The sequence below is a fragment of the Panthera leo genome, chromosome A2, assembly GCF_018350215.1.
Source record: "Panthera leo isolate Ple1 chromosome A2, P.leo_Ple1_pat1.1, whole genome shotgun sequence".
NCBI lineage: Eukaryota > Metazoa > Chordata > Mammalia > Carnivora > Felidae > Panthera > Panthera leo.
In genome coordinates, this window is record NC_056680.1 from 144789811 (window position 1) to 144810788 (window position 20978).

General features: G+C 38.8%; 1 protein-coding gene across 4 annotated transcripts in view; it reads left to right on the forward strand.

The window, feature by feature from the left end:
- Nucleotides 1-13677: 13677 nt before the first annotated feature.
- The window catches only part of KLHDC10 (kelch domain containing 10), a 70015-nt gene continuing 62714 nt past the window's right edge, over nucleotides 13678-20978 (forward strand). Inside the window, exon 1 of one of the 4 annotated variants that reach the window (XM_042924528.1) lies at nucleotides 13678-14182. In XM_042924528.1, the coding sequence (XP_042780462.1) occupies nucleotides 14110-14182 (73 nt within the window). In that variant the 5' untranslated portion in view covers nucleotides 13678-14109. The other 3 variants (XM_042924503.1, XM_042924518.1, XM_042924513.1) reach the window with 3 other exon arrangements.

The following is a 20978-nucleotide window of genomic DNA, read 5'->3' on the forward strand; positions in this document are numbered from 1 at the left end:
AGTGTTTAAGCCTAGGTTGAGGCTTATGATGTGGGGTGTTTGGAGCGGTGTTTCTGCAAATTCGACAGGGATGGGGGGCCAGGTTGAGTCTTAAATTAATTAACTGATAGGGCCTTCCTGAGTTACGTGTTTTTACAAGGGAAGAAATGGCGACCGTTTCTTGAGAGTAAAGCATTTCGAACTTTTCTTAGAAACCGAGTTACAGTGGGTTTCTAAGAGAGAGAGAGAGCGAGCGTCTGTGGCATTGGCACTGAACACCCTCCCTCCTTTGTCTAACAAGTATTTATTGAGTGTGCCCTACTGACGCCGTCCTAGGCGTTGTCAGTGACGACAGCGAACAAAGGAGACAGGTGTTAGTGAAGTTAGACATTCAACAAATACGTTTTCCTGTAGTTTTGAGATTATGATTAGAAATGCTCCGAAGACGTACTAAGTACTAGGGACCCAATTTAGTCTGTAAATTGTCCCGGGACAATCAGGTGCTGGAGCTAAAATAGATGTGATTGGGGGAAAGAGATCAGATTGGAAGGAGTTTGTCTCATCCGATCAACTGGCAAAAAAGACTTGTGACTGAGCAATAGGCCGAGATGAAAAGTGGGACCACCTTTAGCATAGGGTCGTGGAGGCGGTGTTGCACCACCGAGGGCCCCCTTTAGGAATAAAGAACTAAATCTCATAGCTCCTGGGACTACCACCAGCAGGAAGCCCTTCCCTTAGCTGTCAGTTCCTGGAAGAGTTACTTGAATGAAAAGAGCCATTTGCCTTCCCCAGGGAATCCTGCATCCAGGGACTAATCAAGAAGGGGATATAAAAGGCCCAGCATCCTTGTCCCAACTCAGGACAATGCTAAAGGGCCATCCAGCTTTGGAGTTTCCTGTGGGGTCCCCTGGGGCCAACCTTGAGACATCATGGCAGTCCAGCTTCTTCCCTGCCCTATCCTGCTTCCTTCCCCTCCTTTCCATGGTGTTGATCCCAAACCCTCTGGCATGCTAATCTCACTCTCAGGGTCAGTTTATCCACTTTGTTTATCCCAGGGAAGCAGACAGTTCTGCTGATAGCTCCAGCTGTCAGACTGTCTTTATTGTATGTGTGGGGTGTTGTTTATTTATTTATATTTTAGTAATCTCTATACCCAACATGGGGCTTGAACTCACAACCCCCAGATCAAGAGTCGCATGCTCTTCTGACTGAGCCAGCCAGGCACCCCCGTGTGTGTGTGTGTGTGTGGTTTTTTTAATGTGAGAATATACAAACATGTATGTAAGTAAGCTTTTTATGCCGTGTTGGACCTCTTGAGAATGAGTCAAATATACTATGTTTGCTAAGTACAATTCTTTCATAAAGTACAAAGGTGCGTCCAACAGCAAGATTGACGTTTTCAGTGAAAATTTAATTTCTATAAAACATGACTAAGTTCTTAAGTGGGTATACATTTGTCAAACATTTTTTATTTCTTATGGGCTACTTTTTATTGATATGTAACTTACATAACATAACATGGTTTTTAGTATACTCACAGAGCTGTGCAACCATCACCACCATCTAATTCCAGAACATTTCATCACTCCGTGAAGGATCCTCATATTCATTAGTAGTTATTCCCTATTCCTCCCTTCCCCCAGCCCCAGGTAACCACTAATCTATTTTTTTTTTTTTTTGGTCATTATGGATTTGCTTTCGCTGGGCATTTCATATAAATGGAGTCATACAATATGTATTTCAGAGATTTTATTTTTAAGTGATCTCTACACCCAACGTGGGCCTCAAACCTACAATGCCGAGATCAAGAGTTGCACGCTCCACCGGATGAGTCAGGCAGGTGCCCCAATATGTGGCTTTTCGTATAATGTCTTCAAGGTTCATTCATGCTGCAGTTTTTTTTTAATGACTGGATAATATTCCATTGTACGGATGGATGCCTTATTTTGTTTTTCCGTTACCCGTTGTTGGTGGCCGTTTGCGTTGTTTACATTTTTTGACTGTTACGAATAATGCTGTTGTAGATGTTTGTGTACCAGTTTTTGTGTGGACATAGGTTTTCATTTCTCTAGGGTCTATATCAAGGAGTAAAACTTGAGTCAGCTGGTAACTCTAACATTTTGGAAACTCTTAAACTTTTCCAAGGTGGCTGTACCATTTGACAATCCCATTAGCAGTGTATGAGGGTTCTAATCTCTGCACATTCCTCTCAACACTTATTGTCTATCTTTTTTATGATAGCTAACCTAGGTAATGTGACGTGCCATCTTTTGTGCTCTTGATTTGCATTTCCTTAATCATAGTGGTGAGCATCTTTAAAAAAATTTTTTTAATGTTCATTTATTTTAGAGAGAGGGAGAGAGACAGTGCAAATCAGGAAGGCGGGGGGGGGGGTAGCAGAGAGAGAGAGAGGGAGACACAGAATCCGAGGCAGGCTCCAGGCTTCTAGCTGTCAACACAGAGCCTGATGCCGGGCTCAAACTCTCGAACCCTGTAAGATCATGACCTGAGCTGAAGTCGGGACACTTAACCGACTGAGCCACTCGGGTGCCCCAAGTATCTTTTCATGTGGTTATTGACCGTTCTTTTTTTTTTTTTTTTTTTTTAACGTTTATTTTTGAGACAGAGAGAGACAGAGCATGAACGGGGGAGGGCCAGAGAGAGAGGGAGACACAGAATCGGAAGCAGGCTCCAGGCTCTGAGCCATCAACCCAGAGCCTGACGCGGGGCTCGAACTCACGGACCGCAAGATCGTGACCTGAGCTGAAGTCGGACGCTTAACCGACTGAGCCACCCAGGCGCCCCAGTTATTGACCGTTCTTATTTGGAGAAGTGTCTATTCAGACCCTTTGCCCATTTTTCAACTGGGTTGTCTTTTTGTTGAGTTTTAGGAATTCTTTATATATTCGTGACATTAAACTCTTCTCAGATACATGCTTTGCCGATATGTTCTCCTATTCTGTAGGTTGTCTTTCACTTTCTGGAGAATGTCCCCTGATGTGTAAGTTTTAAATTTTGTTGAGATCCAATTTTTCTGTTTTATCTTTTGTTACTTATGCTTTTGGTGTCATACCTAAGAATCCCTTGCCAAATCCAAGATCATGAAGATTCACCTCTATGTTTTTCTTCTAATACTTTTATGGTTCTAGCACTTATGTTCGGGGCATTGATTCATTTTAGATTTATTTTTATATATGGTCTGAGGAAAGAGGTCCAGCTTGATTCTTTAGTGTGTGGAAATCTAGTGGTTCGAGCACCATTTGTTAAGACTGTTATTTCTGCATTAAATGTACTTGGCACCCTTGCCTAAAATTGGCCACAAATATAGGGTCCATACCTCTTTTTAATGAGGCATGTTTACCAGTGTTTTTTAATTTCTTCATTATATGGTATCTATAGTTTGTATTTATCCAAGGATTCCTTAAGTCTATGAGACGTTGTACATGTTCTTTTTATACTAAAAGAATTAAACATGACTGTACATTTTTCCTCGAGAGAAACTTTTCTGGTTAATCTATAACCTCACAGATATATAAAAGCAGGAGCCTTTTACCCATCCAGGTCCCTTTGCCTTTATGCCAATAAAATTATCTAAGGCCAAATTCAAAGAACTTTTATTATCTAAAAAGTTGCTAATGATTAAAATCAATAACATGTCATAATTTCTTTATTTTTTACCCTGAAAGTAATAAAGTCATATTCTAGAACTTTCTAAAATTAGAGATAAGGAGAAAACAATCCATAATTTCACTCTTCAACACAATAACCATTAGCATTTTTTATCATTTCTCTCTTTCAGACTTCGTACTGATTCCATTTAAACCAGGGAATCTGTGAACTTGGATAGTATACTGGGTTGAATAGTGCCCCCCCCCCCCACCACCAAAAGTTATGTCTCCCTAGAACCTATGAATATGACCTTATTTGGAAATGAGGTCTTTGTAAATGCAATTAAGTTAAGATGAGGTCACACTGGATTTGAGTGGGCCCTAATCCAATATGACTGGTGTCCTTATAGAAAGAGGGAAATTTGGACACAGAGATGCACAGGGAATGCATCATGTCACAAGATGGGAGTGATGTAGCTACAAGCCAAGGAATGCCAAGGATTGCCAGAAACCACCAGAAACTAGGAAAGGGACATGAAACAGATTCTCCCCCAGAACCTCCAGAAGGAACCAGTCCTGCTGACACCTTGATCTCAGACCTCGAGCCTCCAGAATTGCGGGAAAATACATTTCCATTGTTTAAGCCACCTACTAAGTGGGGTGTTGTAATGGCAGCCCAAGCAAGCCAATACACCAAGGAAACTAATGGTTAGGGAGAAAAGTCCCGTGATTTTCACAATCCCCTAACTGAAATTTAGCATTTCTGTCAATAGAAATGTAGGCAATAAACTGCAGTCGTATTTTTTTTCTTTTCTTTTTTTGAAATTTTATTTAAATTCCAGTTTGTTAACATACAGTGTAATATTATTTTCAGGTGTAAAATGTAGTCATTCCACACTTCCATAAAATACCCTGCGCTCATCACAATAAATGCCTCCTTAATTCCCATCAGCTGTTCAAACCACAGTAGTATTAACTGTACTGTCACTTTGTCACCCATAGAAATCCAGATATTGTCATATACCATTAGAGTTACTGCAAGTACCTTAAAATATTGTTTATACCGTTTTAAATATAGTAGTTCTGGAGACTCCCACTCAACTTTGTTATTTCATGTGTTAGTGGCATATGATTTACTATATCAAAAAATTAATTCTTTTAATATTTTGATAGCTATCTTTTAGTATAATTAGTCTCCTTGGTAATTTTATACATTTTATTTTATGCATTGAAAAGATCATTCTGAAAAAAGTATCCATAGGCCTTACCAGGCTAAAAGAGTTTCAGAATCCTTGATTTAAGCAGTGAAATTTGCATGGAGAAACAAGAATACAGTCTTGTGAAATCTCTCAGGGGAAATGAAAGTCAGTGGAGTTTTTCAGCCTACCATGCAGCATGGCCAAAGGTATTCCCAGATCCACCCAGACCTTGACAAATTGTCTTTCCCATTTAGAAGAATCCTCCCTCCCAAATCCCATTCCTTTGTTTGTTTTTCGGTGTGAAAGATTATTCAGGTGCTGAAAGCAATTCCAACTTTGCTTGAATTTATTTGGAGTCCTTGGATTTCTTTACATCTTTTCGTTTGCTTTTTGCTGTGTTTGTAAATTTACATCCTAAAAGACAACGTGCTGTTTTGGGACTAAGAGATCTTCACTCTTCCTGTTTCCACCAAAGGACAGAAGAATGTCTGCCGGTTAAAAAAGAATAACGAAATCCTGTTAAAAACTAATAAGAATGTGTCCAAGACATATTGTATAGGAGAGCAAAAGCTGCCTGCAGAATACACCGTGTAATCCCATCTGTGTAACAAACTAAAATAGAATACCTGCATGTGTGTGTAAAAGATCTGGAGGGGCATCTGGGTGGCTCAGTTAAGCATCCAACTCTTTTTTTTTTTAATGTTTATTTATTTTTGGGAGAGAGAGTGGGGAGTGGGGGAACAGAGAATCCCAAGCAGGTCCGTGCTGTCAGCTCAGAGCCCCATGTTGGGCTCGAACTCACGAACCATGAGATCATGACCTGAGTCGAGATCAAGAGTTTGATGCTTGGGGTGCCTGGGTGGCTCAGTCCCTTAAGCGTCCGGCTTTGGCTTAGGTCATGATCTGGCAGTTCACGAGTTCAATTCCCACATCGGGCTCTGTGCTGACAGCTCAGATCCTGGAATCTGCTTCAAATTCTGTGTCCCCCCCCCACCCCCAAAATAAATAAACATTAAAAAAAAAGAGTTGGACACTTAACCAATTCAGGCGCCCCCAACATCCAAGTCTTGATTTCAGCTCGGGTCATGATATCACAGTTGTGAGATCAAGCCCCATGTTGGGCTCCTGCTTGGGATTCTGTCTCTCTTCTCCCCTTTCCTGCTCATGCTCTCTCTCTCTCTCTCTCTCTCTCTCTCTCTCTCTCTCTCCTCTCTCTGTCTCTCTGTCTCTCAAAATAAATAAAAATAAACTTAAAAAAAAAAGAAAAAGATCTGGAAGAATAGACATCAAACCATTAACGGTCTTTTGGGGGTGGAGAGTAGGATTGGGTAGCAAGTGGATGGGAGAGTTTCACTTTTTCTATATCTTCTTCTATTTACAGATTATACAGTAAGGATGTATTCATTATTTTACAAATCAGAGTTTGATATAAAGACTCAAAATCATTTCCCATGTGGCTATTGGACCAATCTTGGGACTATTACAACTTTATGTATTTTTATCTTATTTCACCTCTCCCAGCTGACTAATTAAAAAGCATTTTTTAAGGGGGCGCCTGGGTGGCGCAGTCGGTTAGGCGTCCGACTTCAGCCAGGTCACGATCTCGCGGCCCGTGAGTTCGAGCCCCGCGTCAGGCTCTGGGCTGATGGCTCGGAGCCTGGAGCTTGTTTCCGATTCTGTGTCTCCCTCTCTCTCTGCCCCTCCCCCGTTCATGCTCTGTCTCTCTCTGTCCCAAAAATAAATAAAAAACGTTGAAAAAAAAATTTAAAAAATAAAAAATAAAAAAAAAAAAAAGCATTTTTTAAGAATCTACTTTGTGTAGGGTGCCTGGGTGACTCAGTCGGTTAAGCATCCAGCTCTTGGTTTCGGCTCAGGTCATGATCTTACAGTTTCGTGGGTTCAAGCTCTGTATCAGGCTCTGCACTGACAGTGCAAAGCCTGCTTGGCATTCTCTCTCTATCCCTCTCTCTGTGTCCCCCACATGGGCTGTCTCTCTCGAAATAAATAAACTTAAAAAAAGAATCTACGTTACATAGGAAATCCCTCACATTTGTATTATACTGTATGGTTTACACCTGTTTCTTACAACTCTAGAGGTAGTATATTAATTAGGATTATATTGGTTTCGCGTGACAAACTCAATTAAATCTATCTTAAGCAAGAAGGAGCATTTGGTAGAACAGTATTTCTTAAAATGATTAATGTTCATTCTACCTTTTGATTTTATTCATCCTGTTTTACACAGAAGAAAACCTCCTCCTCAATGTTGACATGTTATTTTTATCAGAAGTTCAATGCATACATTATTTATAAGCTTCTTATATATGCTTATAGTGCTTTAAAAACAAAATCAGAATAAACTTCTAAATTAAATAACCATATATTCAAAACAGTTCACATTACTGAATGATGTTTGCTGAACTATAATCACCAATGTTGGAGAAAAGTAGAAAAATATGGCCTGGTTTAGGCTCTTTATTTAATCTTCTTGTGTGTGATTTAGTTTCAATAGTATTAACATATGCAGGGAGTGCCTGTTCATATAAGCTTACCACACCAAAAATACAAAATGATATTAATAGTTTCAAGGTTTTGTTTATTTGTTTGGGATGAGACTTAATACTTGACAAATCTTTGCCAGAGAGCATTCTCCTGAAGTCAATTTAATGAGATGTCACTTAATATCTTCATAAAATTATCTTGTTCCTTTGCAGTTAAGTTAGTGTCACTTAAATCTGAATCAAATGAATATGTAAAACAATTATTACTGGAATTGGTAACAGTAAATCCTATCTGGACTTCAAGTTCAATATTTCAGATGTTGAAAAAACCGTCCAGGGGCACTGGGCTGGCTCATTCGGAAGAGTGTGCCACTCTTGATCTCAGGGTCATGAGTTTGAGTCCCACGTAGGGTATAGAGATTATTTAAATAAATAAATAACTTACAAAAAAAAAGTCTGGTTTTAGCCCAGAACTTTCTATTAGATTACTGAAGTAAATAAGTAAATATCCAAATGACTCTACACATAACTTTAAAAACAATTGACCATTATTCAGTTTTCTGTAGAAACTTACATTTCTTATTGGACTTGGAACATTAGGAGCACTGTGAAACTCGCTTTTGGATTGCTTTCTGTGATGGCATGCAACCTTCAAATATGCCATGAGCGTATTTTTTCATGTTATATGGCAGTCCTTATCGCCTTCTCATTAGCCTGCAACAGCTAAAGTAATATGTTACTGCATCTCATTATGTCATTTTTCTGATGTCAAGTGTAAAAGTAAATTTATCAAAAGACAATAAACTAGTTTAATTCTGTTTCAGTCTTTCAGTTATAAAGCACCGCTACAAGAGTGTTATTTTTTTTTAGGTTTATTTATTTATTTCTACTTTTTTTTTTTTTTTAGTTTATTTATTTTGAGAGGGAGAGAGAAAGTGCATGAATGAGTGGTGGAGGCAGAGAGAGGGAGAGAGAGAATTCTAAGCAGGCTCCATGTGCTATGAAGCACAAAGCCCGATGTGAGGCTCGAACCCATGAACCATGAGATCATGACCTGAGCTGAAATCAGGAGTCCGATGCTTAACCCACTGAACCATCCAGGCGCTCCAAATGTTTTTTTTTTTAAATGTTTGTTTACTTTTGAGAGAGGGAGAGAGGGAGAGGGAGGGAGGGAGACAGAGGATACAAAGCAGGCTCTGTGCTGACAGCAGAGAGCCTGATGTGGAGCTTGAACTCACAAACTGTGAGATCATGACCTGAGCTGATGTTTAACTGACTGAGCCTCCCAGGCACTCCTATTTATACTTTTTAATGTACAGGTTCCAATGTAGAACTTGAACTCACGACCCCAAGATCAAGAGTTTACTGAGGTAGCCAGGTGCAAGAGCATTGTCTTTATAATTGATGATTATAAGACTACATGGCTTAGTGCTAGAGCAATATTGCATTTAAGTCATAGCCTAAACAAGTATTCCAATCTTTTGTGATACTGCTCAAAAATATGCATGTGAGAATAGATTTTTTTTTTTTAAGTTTATTTATTTTGAGAGAGAGCACAAGCAAGGGAAGGGCAGAGAGAGAGGGAGAGAGAAAATCCCAAGCAGTCTTCGCAGTGTCAGTGCAGAGCCCCACTTGGGGCAAGGCCCCGGTTCCATGAACCGTGAGATCATGACCTGAGCCAAAATCCAGAGTTGGACGCTTAATGGACTGAGCCACCCTGGTGCCCCAACATGATAGATCCTTAGTGTGGCCAGGAGAAGATATTTGGGAGCAGAGGTCTTTTCCCTGAGGGTGCTGCCTATAGGCAGGTTCACCCACGGCAGTGGACAGCCTCCCATATAAATCCTCAACCCAGTTCTCTGGAGTGATCTTTGAAAACTAATCTGATCATGTCACCTCTTTTCTTAAAGACTTCAATGACTCCTCACTCCATTAGGATTCAGCCTAAGCTCCTTAATGAGAGTTGTCTTTCCGGTGTCATCTTAAGCAGAACTGTTTAATACCTTCCCTATCCAAAATGAAATCTTGGTTTTACCTTTGCAAAGTCCAAGGCCTTTTTTCCACATATCAAAGGCAAACTCAGGCTTTTATGTTTAAAGCTACACAAAGAAACATGGAAGCTTTGAAACAGTGGGATGTGTGTGTGTGTGTGTGTGTGTGTGTGTGTGTGTGTGTGTTTTAAGTGGGGGTGGGATAAGGGTAAAGAGTTGCATTCAAAATTTCCATATAAGTTTTTTAGACAGGGCTGAAGTTACTGGGCTTCTGGGAACCTAAAACTTTGGTAAACACATTGGTTGCTTACCTTTTTGCTGATCAAATGCCTGCCTAAACATTGTGAGAGGGGAGCTTAAGGTTTCTATAACCCTTCAGAGGAGGCCCTTCCAACTTGAATACCTAGAGGCAAGGTGTTTCAAGACCTTCCTGAACCACTTTGTCCCCCCACCCCTTTATTTTCTTGCACTCTTACAGTTTCATTCTCCTTTTTAGGAAATACTGGTCATGTTCCATTGAATTGGTTTCATGACTTAATGTTTCAAAAATGCTATGGTAGGTAATCTGCCTATTAAAAAACATAATATACATAAAAGTGCCTAGTTCACAACAGGTGAATCAATAAATGTGAGCCTTCTTCCTTCTTTTCTCTGGGCAGCCAGACCTAACCTTAGCTACAATTTATACTTTGCGTTTTGACGACATCTGTATGTGTGATGCTTATGTGTGTAATGTTTATGAGTAGATGGTTATAATTTTTGTAATTAAGTAAACTACAGACTCATTAGTTTGGGCTTCTCAGTATCAATGCTGATTTGATCTGGGCTGATGACAAACAGTTAGTCACCTTTGACTATTCACCAAGGAATTTGTAGGATTCTGGGTCATGTTTAATCTATGACAAACTAACCAACAATCCAAGAAGTAAACGTTTTTATTTTTTATTTAAAAAAATTTTTTTAACGTTTATTTATTTTTGAGACAGAGAGAGACAGAGCATGAACGGGGGAGGGCCAGAGAGAGGGAGACACAGAACCGAAAGCAGGCTCCAGGCTCTGAGCCATCAGCCCAGAGCCCGACGCGGGGCTCGAACTCACAGACCGCGAGATCGTGACCTGAGCTGAAGTCGGATGCTTAACCGACTGAGCCACCCAGGTGCCCCTATTTTTAAAGGATTGCTATACATTGATTGATTGCTAACATGAGAATATGACCTTACATTTATATAAAACATACTTTTCCATGTACTTTCACATGTACTGTTTTTTATATCCTGTAAACGGATAGAGTTACACGTTTGACTTTATTCAGATTCAGTTTTTTGGCAAGAATAGTTAATCATAGGGGCCACTGGGTGGCTCAGTCGGTTGAGCATCCGACTTGAGCTCAGGCCATGACCTCATGGCTCATGGGTTCATGCCTCACGTCAGGCTCTGTGCTGACAGCTCAGAGCCTGGAGCCTGCTTCGGATTCTGTGTCTCCCCCTCTCTCTGCCCCTCCTGTGCTCATGCTCATGCTCTCTCTCAATAATAAATAAACGTTAAAAAAATTTTTTTAAAAAGAATAGTTCACCGTCAATGATTATACTTTTGTTAGCACACACGTAATGTCTGCTTGTTCCTTTTTGTTATGCTAGCAGCCATTGATTGTCATTGCCTACCTCTATTATTTCGTTAGGGGTCACCACCTTCCCATTTCGTTTTTGTGTTATTTCATTTTGTTTTTCATTACATTGACTTATTGACGAAACCAGGCTAGATATAGTGAAGATTGTCTCCTTGGATTTAGTTGTTTCACATGTTATTTAACTTGTTCCTTTGTGCCCTGAAAGTTTCTGTAAACTGGATGTTAGAGGTTAAATCTTGAATAGATTCAAGTGAATATTTTTGATATGATGACTTTGTAGGTGGTATCATGTACTTCATGTTATGTTATGTTAGCAGGTACATATTGTCTCCATGCACTTAACTTTATTAACTTTTTAAGTAATCTCTACATTTAACATGAGGTTCAAACTCATGGCCCAAAGATCGAGAGTTGCATGAGTACTGACTGAGCCAGCCATGTGCCTCTGCATGCACTTCTTTTGAAGGCCCCTGTCCAAATCATGTCAATGCCCATCAAAGTGTACCTATATTCCACATTAAAAAGTTTTGATGGCAACCTAATTTTTAGAAGGTTTTCAAAATAATTTAATAATTTTGGGGTACCTGGGTGGCTCAGTTGGTTGAATGTCCGACTTTGGCTCAGGTCACCATCTCAGGGTGTGAGAGTTTGAGCCCCATATTGGGCCCTCTGTCGTTGGCACAGGGCCCACTTCGGATCCTCTGTCTTCCTCTTTCTGGCCCTCCCCCATGTGCTCTCTCTCTCAAAAATAAATAAGCATTAAAAAAATAATAATTTAATATTTTAAATTTAGTTAAGAACAAAAGTTTCATTTTTTTTTTATTTTTATTTTTTTCAACTTTTTAAATTTATTTTGGGACAGAGAGAGACAGAGCATGAACGGGGGAGGGGCAGAGAGAGAGGGAGACACAGAATCGGAAACAGGCTCCAGGCTCCGAGCCATCAGCCCAGAGCCTGATGCGGGGCTCGAACTCACGGACCGCAAGATCGTGACCTGGCTGAAGTCGGACGCTTAACCGACTGCGCCACCCAGGCGCCCCCAAAAGTTTCATTTTGTTTCTGGAATTAAAACTGATTATCATATATATTACATACAAATTATATGTGTATTATATATACTACATAATATATAATAACTACATGAGATAGTTTTCAGTTGATTCGTTAATATAATCTTGTTTTTGTAGACCTTTTTTTTTCCTTTTTATTATGAAGAATTTCTAACATATACAAAGGTAGGCACAACAGTATAATGAACAGTTCTTCTGTCCTTCTTCACCACCCAGCTTCAGCTTATGGTTAATGTGTTTCATCTAGCTCCACATCCATTCCTCCCTTCCCATATTATTTAAAATTTTTAATTCAGATATAATCCACATAAAATCCACCATAAAATTTACCCTTTCAAGTGTACAATGCAGTGGTTTTTAATATAATAACAAGGTTGTGCAACCATTACTATTCAGTGATTCTTAGTATATTCACAATTATACCACTATCACTGGTCTCTTATCATATAGATTTTTCCTTCCAAATCTCTCATTTTCCTTTGTAATTTATTTGTTGAAAAATTTGATTATTCTGTAGAATTTCCATAGTCTGGATTTTGCGATTTGTGTCTCTGTAGTTTTGTTTTGTTTTTTATATTCCTCTATCCTCGGTATTTCCTATAAATTGATAGATATAGATATCTGATGAGATTCAAGTTCAATTTTTCTACAAGACTACTTCATACTTATGTTTATGTTCTAGAGGCATATATATCTCATCTTTAATTTTGTGATGCTAGCAGTGGGTAATATTCAATAGGTTGATCTCTGAGTGTATTAAGGGTTGAAAAATGGTGATATTGTATTCTTTATTTAGGGAATACTCCTATAAAAAGAAAATTTCCTTCATCTACTATTTGGTTGTACTAAATGGTACAATTGTACTAAATGGTACAATTTCTTTAGAAAAATTAACATTTATTAATTTTGACTTTCATATTTTAGAGCCATAAACTTTTTTTTTTTCAAGTCTCAAACATTTTCATAAGCAGTGCCTTATAGTGCTTACAAGGTAAAACACCTACCTTGAGGGACTAAAAGTAGGAAAATAAGGAGGCAGGACCACTGGTGACATGAGATTTGACCAAAAGCATATGTAGGCAACCTCAGCTACAGCAGATTTTCTCTTTTTTCCTTGCATCACATAAGGTTCTCCTATGTAAAGGTTTACAGAAAAAAAAGAAAAGCCACCGTACCTAAGAACCTTGAAAAGTTGTTTTCTCTGAAGAGTATATATGCTTTTCCCTTATTCATAAACATCTTTAATAATCTGTATTTTCCCACTTTGCACTGCCCCCCCCCCCGTAAGTTCATAGCCAAGTTTTCTGTTTAATTTTGGAACAATAATTTGACAGTAATAATTTGACAATTATTTAACAATAAGAATTTCTGAACTGTACATCTGCAGTTTTCCTCAATCTTCATCTTCCGTACCTATTTCTGTGTTTCAGGTGATTCAGATTTTCTACTAGCAAAAAAGGGTTTGATTGGACAAAAACATTTTCATAGCCATCAGTCATCCATGAAATTACCTTTTTCCTGGTACTCTTCTTACTGATAGGTGTTATTTTTAAAATCTTTACTAACCTAATAAGCCAGAAATGGTTTCTCATTGGAGTCTTAATTTGTATTTCCAGGATTACTGGTTAGCTTCAACACTTCTTTATGTTTATTAACCAAGTTTAAAATTGCTTGCTTGGTAGGTGGCTGGTGTTTAATTGAGGAGCTCAGCCACTCAATTCAAAGACGAGACAAATGAAACCCAGACTACCTCACTTTTATATTTAAGCTATGACTCCGCCTCTGTTTTTTTCCTCCTCCAACAGAGCCCTTTGTGTGTGTTAACAGTCAGGGAAAGGGGTCTCAGTCTGCACAGCCGGCGAAACACTGTATTGCCCCCAAACATGTGTATTATGTTCACAGCCTAGTTCTGATTTGAGTACTTATGGGAAGAGTTCCTGAACCCTAACCGCGGCTGGAGGACCGACTATCGCCGGGACTCTTTCTGCAGGCGTGGCCTCTCTTGCTCGGCCTTCGATTGGCCCTCCTGATCCCGCAGGACTCGCGACGCGGGCTTGCTTAGCGCGGTTGATGCGTGTGTTGAGTGGCTGCTTCTGCCTTTCTCTCTCTCCACTTTTTTTTTTTAGCCATAGCTATGGTTACCACGTCTCTCCCCGCCTCCCTCCACCTGCCAAGAAGGCGACTGGCCATTGGCTGCCTGTCACCAAGTAAGCCAGTCATTGGTCGCTGGTGAGGACAGGGCGCTCCCCCTACCCCAGTCTCCCGGGTCTCTTGAGGAGCCCAGCAAGGAGGCTCCGCTAGTGCCGCCGGGCCAGGGGCTGCCGGAACCCGGCTGCCGCAATCGTTAGCGGGTCATGTCGGCCGCCCAGGGCTGGGACAGGAACCGCCGGCGGGGAGGAGGCGCCGCAGGCAGTGGCGGCGGCGGCGGAGGTAGCGGGGCCGGCGGGGGCAGCGGGGGCAGCGGGGGTCGGGGGACTGGCCAGCTCAACAGATTCGTGCAACTCTCCGGGCGGCCGCACCTGCCAGGTGAGTCGTGGGACAGGGTCCTGCCAGCTTGCGGGCGCGAAGGGAAGGCGACTGCTACCTTTTCTTTTCTCCCTGGCTTTCTTTTCCTTGGGAGGAGCAAAGGCAGGCCCCACGCATAGCAGAGGAACTGGGGCTTAGAGAAAAGGAAAGGTGTCTTTGAGGTCAGGGACGGAGCAGGAACACAACGAAAAGAAGCATTTTTGCTTTGTTGAAAGCTCTGTGCTGAGAGTTGTGTTTTCTTTTCAAAGGAGAGGCCGATGTTTCATTGACATTCCCAAATGTTTCGGTGACTCTGTTCCCAGTCTCATCCTCTTCCGCAGTTTGATCCTGTAAAAGGAGGGTATTGGCGCCTAGCTGTGGGACATTATTTTTTAAAGGGTGCTAAGTTGAGAGAAGAGGGAGGAACATTCCAAAGAGTGTTTTTGTAAAAACCACCTCGAGTGTTTAAGAGTTAGGCATTCTGAGACTAGAAAGGAGGAGGAAAGGTGCGGGGAGGGGGGTAGAGGGTGTTGGGATGTGGATGGGGAACAGAACCAAGAGAATTAGGAAAAACTAGTTAAATTATTAATATTTTGCAATGTCCAGAGACAGAATCGATAACGTGGTCTAGATTTTAAGGGGAGAAAAATGAAGATCAAGAATATACTTGGTGACAAAATTATGATAAAAGCAGCTGATTGAGAATTGGAAAAATGTATCCAATGTGATTATTTTACGTTTTGGCCTACAATTTCCTATCCTGGAGTTCAGATGCTTTAAAAAACAAATCAAATCGATGTGTGTGTGCAGAGAATTTTAAAGAGGTACATTTGTAAGTGAAGTGTAGTAGAGGGAAGGTAGGGAAGTAAATATTGCACAGAATGTCAAATATTATATTGGGCAAGCGTATTTTTTTTTACCTTGAAGAGAACGATCAGGAATGATGTGTTAATCATTCACCATATTGTTTGTGAATAATGTTGATTTTATCAGTGATATATTTGCTTAGCCGGTGAGTTTTGAGAACATGATGGTTTTTGAATTCATTTTAGTACCATGCCTGTGGTTCTAAGTAGTCAAAAATTATTTGATTAATTTGGAGACAACAAAGGGAATTTTGCACGTTCAATGAGACAGTTGCTTGCTGGTGATGAGGCTATTGATGTGTGTTAGAAATGCACATTAACCATTTATATGTGCCATTAAAATTCACATTGAAGCAGTTGTAAATAGTCAAATATATAATATACTAGGAGTTGAGTTTGAGGTGGTAGTATCAGACTGGGTATTTTAGAACTGCTATATATGTGATCTTTAACATGAAAAAGAAAAAAGGAGAAATCCTTTTACCTACCTCAAATTAACAGCAAACACTTCTATTTTTGTGTATTGACAGATTAGAAGATAAATCTCTTACCAAAGACTTTTACCGATTTTCCCTCTACCACTGCGATCTTTAGGTCTTTGATCTCAGATTAATTATACCATGGACTTCATATAGGCATTCCCAGGCTCCAAGAACCTAGTTGGTGCACTTCCTCACTGCCACCACCAGATGGCAGTGGAAGCCATGCTTTCTGATGTGGGGCTTAGGTGTGGAGCTATTTCTGCGTTTCCTTAGCACACAAGGCCACGAACAGCCATTTGTCCAGAGGGAAAGATAAAACGTGAAAAATTTAAACTGTGAGAATTCATGCAATGGGATGATCAGCCTCTTCTCTCTTTCTTTTCCTTTTGATTGGTGCTTCATTCTTCCTTCCCCAAGTAGGCAGCTTCTGTCATTTCTTTACTATCAGAATTGGGAACATCTGCCATCTCAATATATTTCAAATTCTTTTACACCAATTAATTATTTTCCCCAACATTGCATTTTGACCGTCCCCTCCCCCCACACTCATCGAAAGGTTGTGTATTGAGGTGTTTAAGAAGATTTTAGGTGCTGGTGAGGCATAGAAATATCTACGCCTGTTTTATGGCTGACCCTGGAGGTTAAAAAAGGATTCTTTTTTTTAAGTTTTTGTAGCTAACTTTCTCTCTCCATTGACATCTAATCCCATTTTCCACTTTTTGTCCGGCTCTACCAAGACTGCCAGATACTAAGCACCCAGAACCCTTTCTTGCTTTTTGCACGCAGACCCTCCATCTAGTCCCTGATGAAACAAAACACAACACTCTGGTCTTCCTGGAGTGTTCTTGCGCTCTCCTTCAGTGGTGGCATCTTTATGCACGCAGTTACGCAACCTGAAACTTGGGCATCCTCCTGAAATTTGCTTCTCCCTTGTATTTCAGGTATAATTAATCACCAAGTTCCATCTATTTTATTTCTGCTGTATAACTCCAGCTCATGCTGCCATCATCCCTCACTTAGGTCTCCTGCAGTTTTCTAAGCAGTCTTCCTGCTTCTCCTCTTGCCCTGCAATACATATAGCACACTCACCTTTGCAAGCGCAAATCTGTTCTCTTCTCTGCTTACAGCCCTTCACTAGCTTTTCATTGCTTTTAGCGTAAGGCAGAAATCCTTAACATGACCTAAAAGGCACTGCATTGTGTAACTCTTGAGTTAATTTTACGTCATACGGTCTTGCTCTTAGATCGTTTTCTGCTACCTTAGACATATCATGCTCTTTCTGCCACGAGGCCATTTCACATGCTATCCCATCATCCAAGAACTGTCTAACTCCACTTCTGTTTTTTGGCTTTTAGGGTTTTTTGTTTTTGTTTTTTAGCTTCTCTTCCATTAGAACTTAACTCAATCACACTGTGTTTTCAGGGATGCCTTCTTTGACCTTCTGATTTATTCTCTTCTCTCTATACACACTTATAGTGCCGTGTGGTTCTCCTTGGGCATACTTATCATTTATGGGTGATTCCTTGATTTGCATGATTTGACACTCTTCGTATATGCACACACACTAATTGTGTATATACGTCTGTACATATGTACATGTACTTAAATTCTAGATGGATGCATTGGCATTATATGTAAGCAATTAGTTTCTTGTGAATTTGATTGATTAGTGTGGGTCAATCCTCTACAGCCCCATTGACTCTGGACAAATGGATAAAATCAAGTTCTTACACTTAAAAGTAGACCACACTCTGCATTCATGGTGACAGCACAAATGATAATTTTGTGAAACCTTGTTTGAGCAGCTTCTTGCCTTTTTGCTGTCTCCTAAAATGCAGTCGTGAGTTTGTGTTTGTCCCATAGGCCAAGACATTCATAGCTTGTTGGTCCTGGATTTCTAATTCATAATCTCTATACACATGGTAAAGAAAGACCAGGGAACATTTTTGTAGAATAGGTATGCAGAGGTAGAGCTCAGGGGCACCCAGATCATGGAGATAATAGAGTGCAAGTTACTATTGTGATTTCACGGTGTCAGTTTGATTAAATGTATTACCTGCGATGACAGTTAGACATTGCTGCTAATGAAAGAACTGAAAAACTGACAAAGAGAAGGAAATATGTAACAACTGGTAAAGCTGGGCAAAAACAGTACTGATAACTTAAAAGTGTGAAATGTGATATATGTTGCTGATATAAAATCCAAATGGTACAAAAGAGCATATGATAAAAGGCAAATTTTCCTTCTACCTTTGACCCCAGCTAATTGGCTTCTTTCCCTAGAAGCAAGCAATGATAAATTTTGAGTGCACGTGCGTGTGTGTGTGTGTGTGTGTGCACATGCATGTGGAAAGAAATGGTAGCATTTCTTTGTAAAATGTTTACAGTCTTGCTAATATAAATGATGATATGATGAATATCTTTCTATATATTTTTGCACATGAGTGAGTCTGTCTTTAGAATAAATTCCTAGAAGTGCAATTGCTGGGTCAAAGGATATGTACTATTTAGATTTTCATAGATATTGTGAAATTGCCTTCCATAAAGATTGTACCAGTTTTGTTTTCACTGTTGGTGTTGGAGTGCTTGCATCCCAGACCCTTGATAATAGAGTGGGTTATCAAACTTTCTAAAATTGCCTATTTAATAGGTGTATTTTTCTTCATCTTTTCAATAGGTATGAGAACCATATTTGTTAACTTTATTTATAACATCTGCTTATAGGTTTTATTCATCTGGTTATATTTTTTGTTCATTTTCTATCAGGATGTTTAATATTGTTTATAGGAACTCTGTGTTTTAAGGAAATTAGTTGTCTTTGCTGTGTGTTGAAGGTATTTTTCATAGCTCATCATTTGGCTTTTGACCTTGTTTATGGTACAGTTTTTCAGCAGAAATTAAAATTCTTTTGTAGTTGTAATTATCATTCTTTTTTGGATTTTAGATTTTCTATCATAAGAAAGGCCTTTCCTGTTTAACTATTATTTCTGATTAAAATGAAAATTCTTGTTTTTTCTAGGTACTTTTATAATTTTACTTTAAGTTAAATGTACTTATCTATATAAAATATAAATTATGTAAAGTGTTAAGGTAAGAATCCGACTTTTTTCTAGGTGGCTACAAGTTATTGCAGTATTAAAATACTGTCTATAGGTGTACTTGATTCCTACATATAATTTGAGGTTCTTACTGGGCTTTTATCCTGTTTCATTGATCAGTTCACCTATTTATACCTTAATGACCCCATTCTTTGATTATAGTCTGCTCTTACTCTACTTGCCAGGGATTTCCTGGATAGTCTTGCTTGTATAGCTCCTCTCCCCCATGCTGTTGATATTTTTATTGATAGAACATTATAGATTGATTTAGAGATATTTGCTGTCTTTTTGCGGTTCATTCTTCTGTTCCAAGAGCAGGGAATATATTCATTTCTTGTTCAAGTTTTCTTTTGCATCTCTCAATAACATTTAAACATTTTTTCATAAAGACCTTTCACATTTCTTATGTTTAGCCCTTGGTATTTTATCTTTTTTGTTGCTATTGTAAATGGAGTTTATAGTTTCATTATATCTTTTATCTTGTTTGAATGTGGGAATGCTGTTAATTTCTGATGTTAATTTTGTATCTAGCCACTTTTAGAATTCTAATACTAGCTAGTTTCCCAGTTGTCTTTTTAGAGTTGTGGGGTTAAATAATCCTATCATTACCAAATAAAGATAATTTTATCTGCTTCTTTCCAGTTTTTGTACTTCTTTCTTTCTTTTGTCACATTATTTTGGCAAGTACTTTCCAAAAAATATGAAACAGTAAGACAGTGGATCTTTGTCTTATTCCTAAGTTCATTGGGTGTTTTTGGTGCTTTCCTGTTGGAATGTGAGCTGACTTCAGATTGAAGTGTACGTATTTAATCATGTTAAAGTAGTCCACTATTACCATTTTATTAAGATTTTTTAATACAGAAGTAAATTTCATCTAAAGCCTTCATCTATAGCTTCTTTGAAAATTACATAATTCTTATCCTTTGATCTACTTTTGTGGTGAATTGTACTACTGGACCATCCTTGCATTCCTGAATCAATTCACTTTGTCACAATGTATTACTATTTTAAATGTGCTGTTGGGTTCTGTTTGCTAAACTTTATTTAGAAATTTTGTATCACTCCTCATAAGCTAAATTGCTCCGTAGTTTTTGGTTTATCTTTGTTGGATTATGCCACTTTCATAAAAGTTATTTCAAAGTTTTGGTTTTTTGTGCTTTTAAATTTGTGTTCTTTCTATCTCTGGCTAAATGGCATTGAAGTTAAAGGTTTGATTCAATTGCCTGTGAAATCTTTGGACCTTGAGTATTTGAGGGGAAGAAAAACTATTTGACAAATAATGTCTACTTTTATGATAATTTGGCTGCTTACAATATACATCTTTTAGGGGAAGCTTTGATAATTTTATTATCCTAGAAAATAACCCATTTCATCTAAGTTTTTAAAATTATTTTGTGTGATGTTGAACAGATACTCTTTTATGATTAAAAAAAATTTTCCTGTGTTTTTTTCTTGGTTCTTGGATTTTAGAACCAGCTCTTGGATTTATTTAAGTTAGTTCTACTATTTTCTTATTTATTACTTTTTTCTTTCATTGCTTTAAATCCTTCCTTTAGCTTTTCTTAGGTTTTATTTTGTGGTTGTATTTCTGTCTTTTTATGTTGGATGCTTAATGCTCTTTTCATTCTAAGTGTTTAAATCATAAGAATGCCTCTAAATACTGCTTTAGTTGTGTTCTGTAGGTTATAGGCTTCCTGTTGTAGTTATTTTCTAAATATCTTGCAATTCCATCAATTCCATTTTTATTTATTTTCTTTAGTACAAGAGTAGTTAATCCCTTTATTATTATTTTTTTTTAGCCCCCAACTCCCTAGTTAATCCTTTTAAACTCTTTCTTAACATTTCCATTTCTGTTTTCAATAGCTTGAGATACACTTCACATGTCAAACAAACAATTCACCATTTAAATACCAGGGTTTTTAAATATAGCCAGATATGTGCAGTTATTATCACAGTTGATTTTAGAGCGTTTTCATCACCTCAAGAAGAAACCTCATATTTTTTAGCTGCACCTCCCTTATCCTCTTGCTTCCATTCCCCACCCCACCCCCA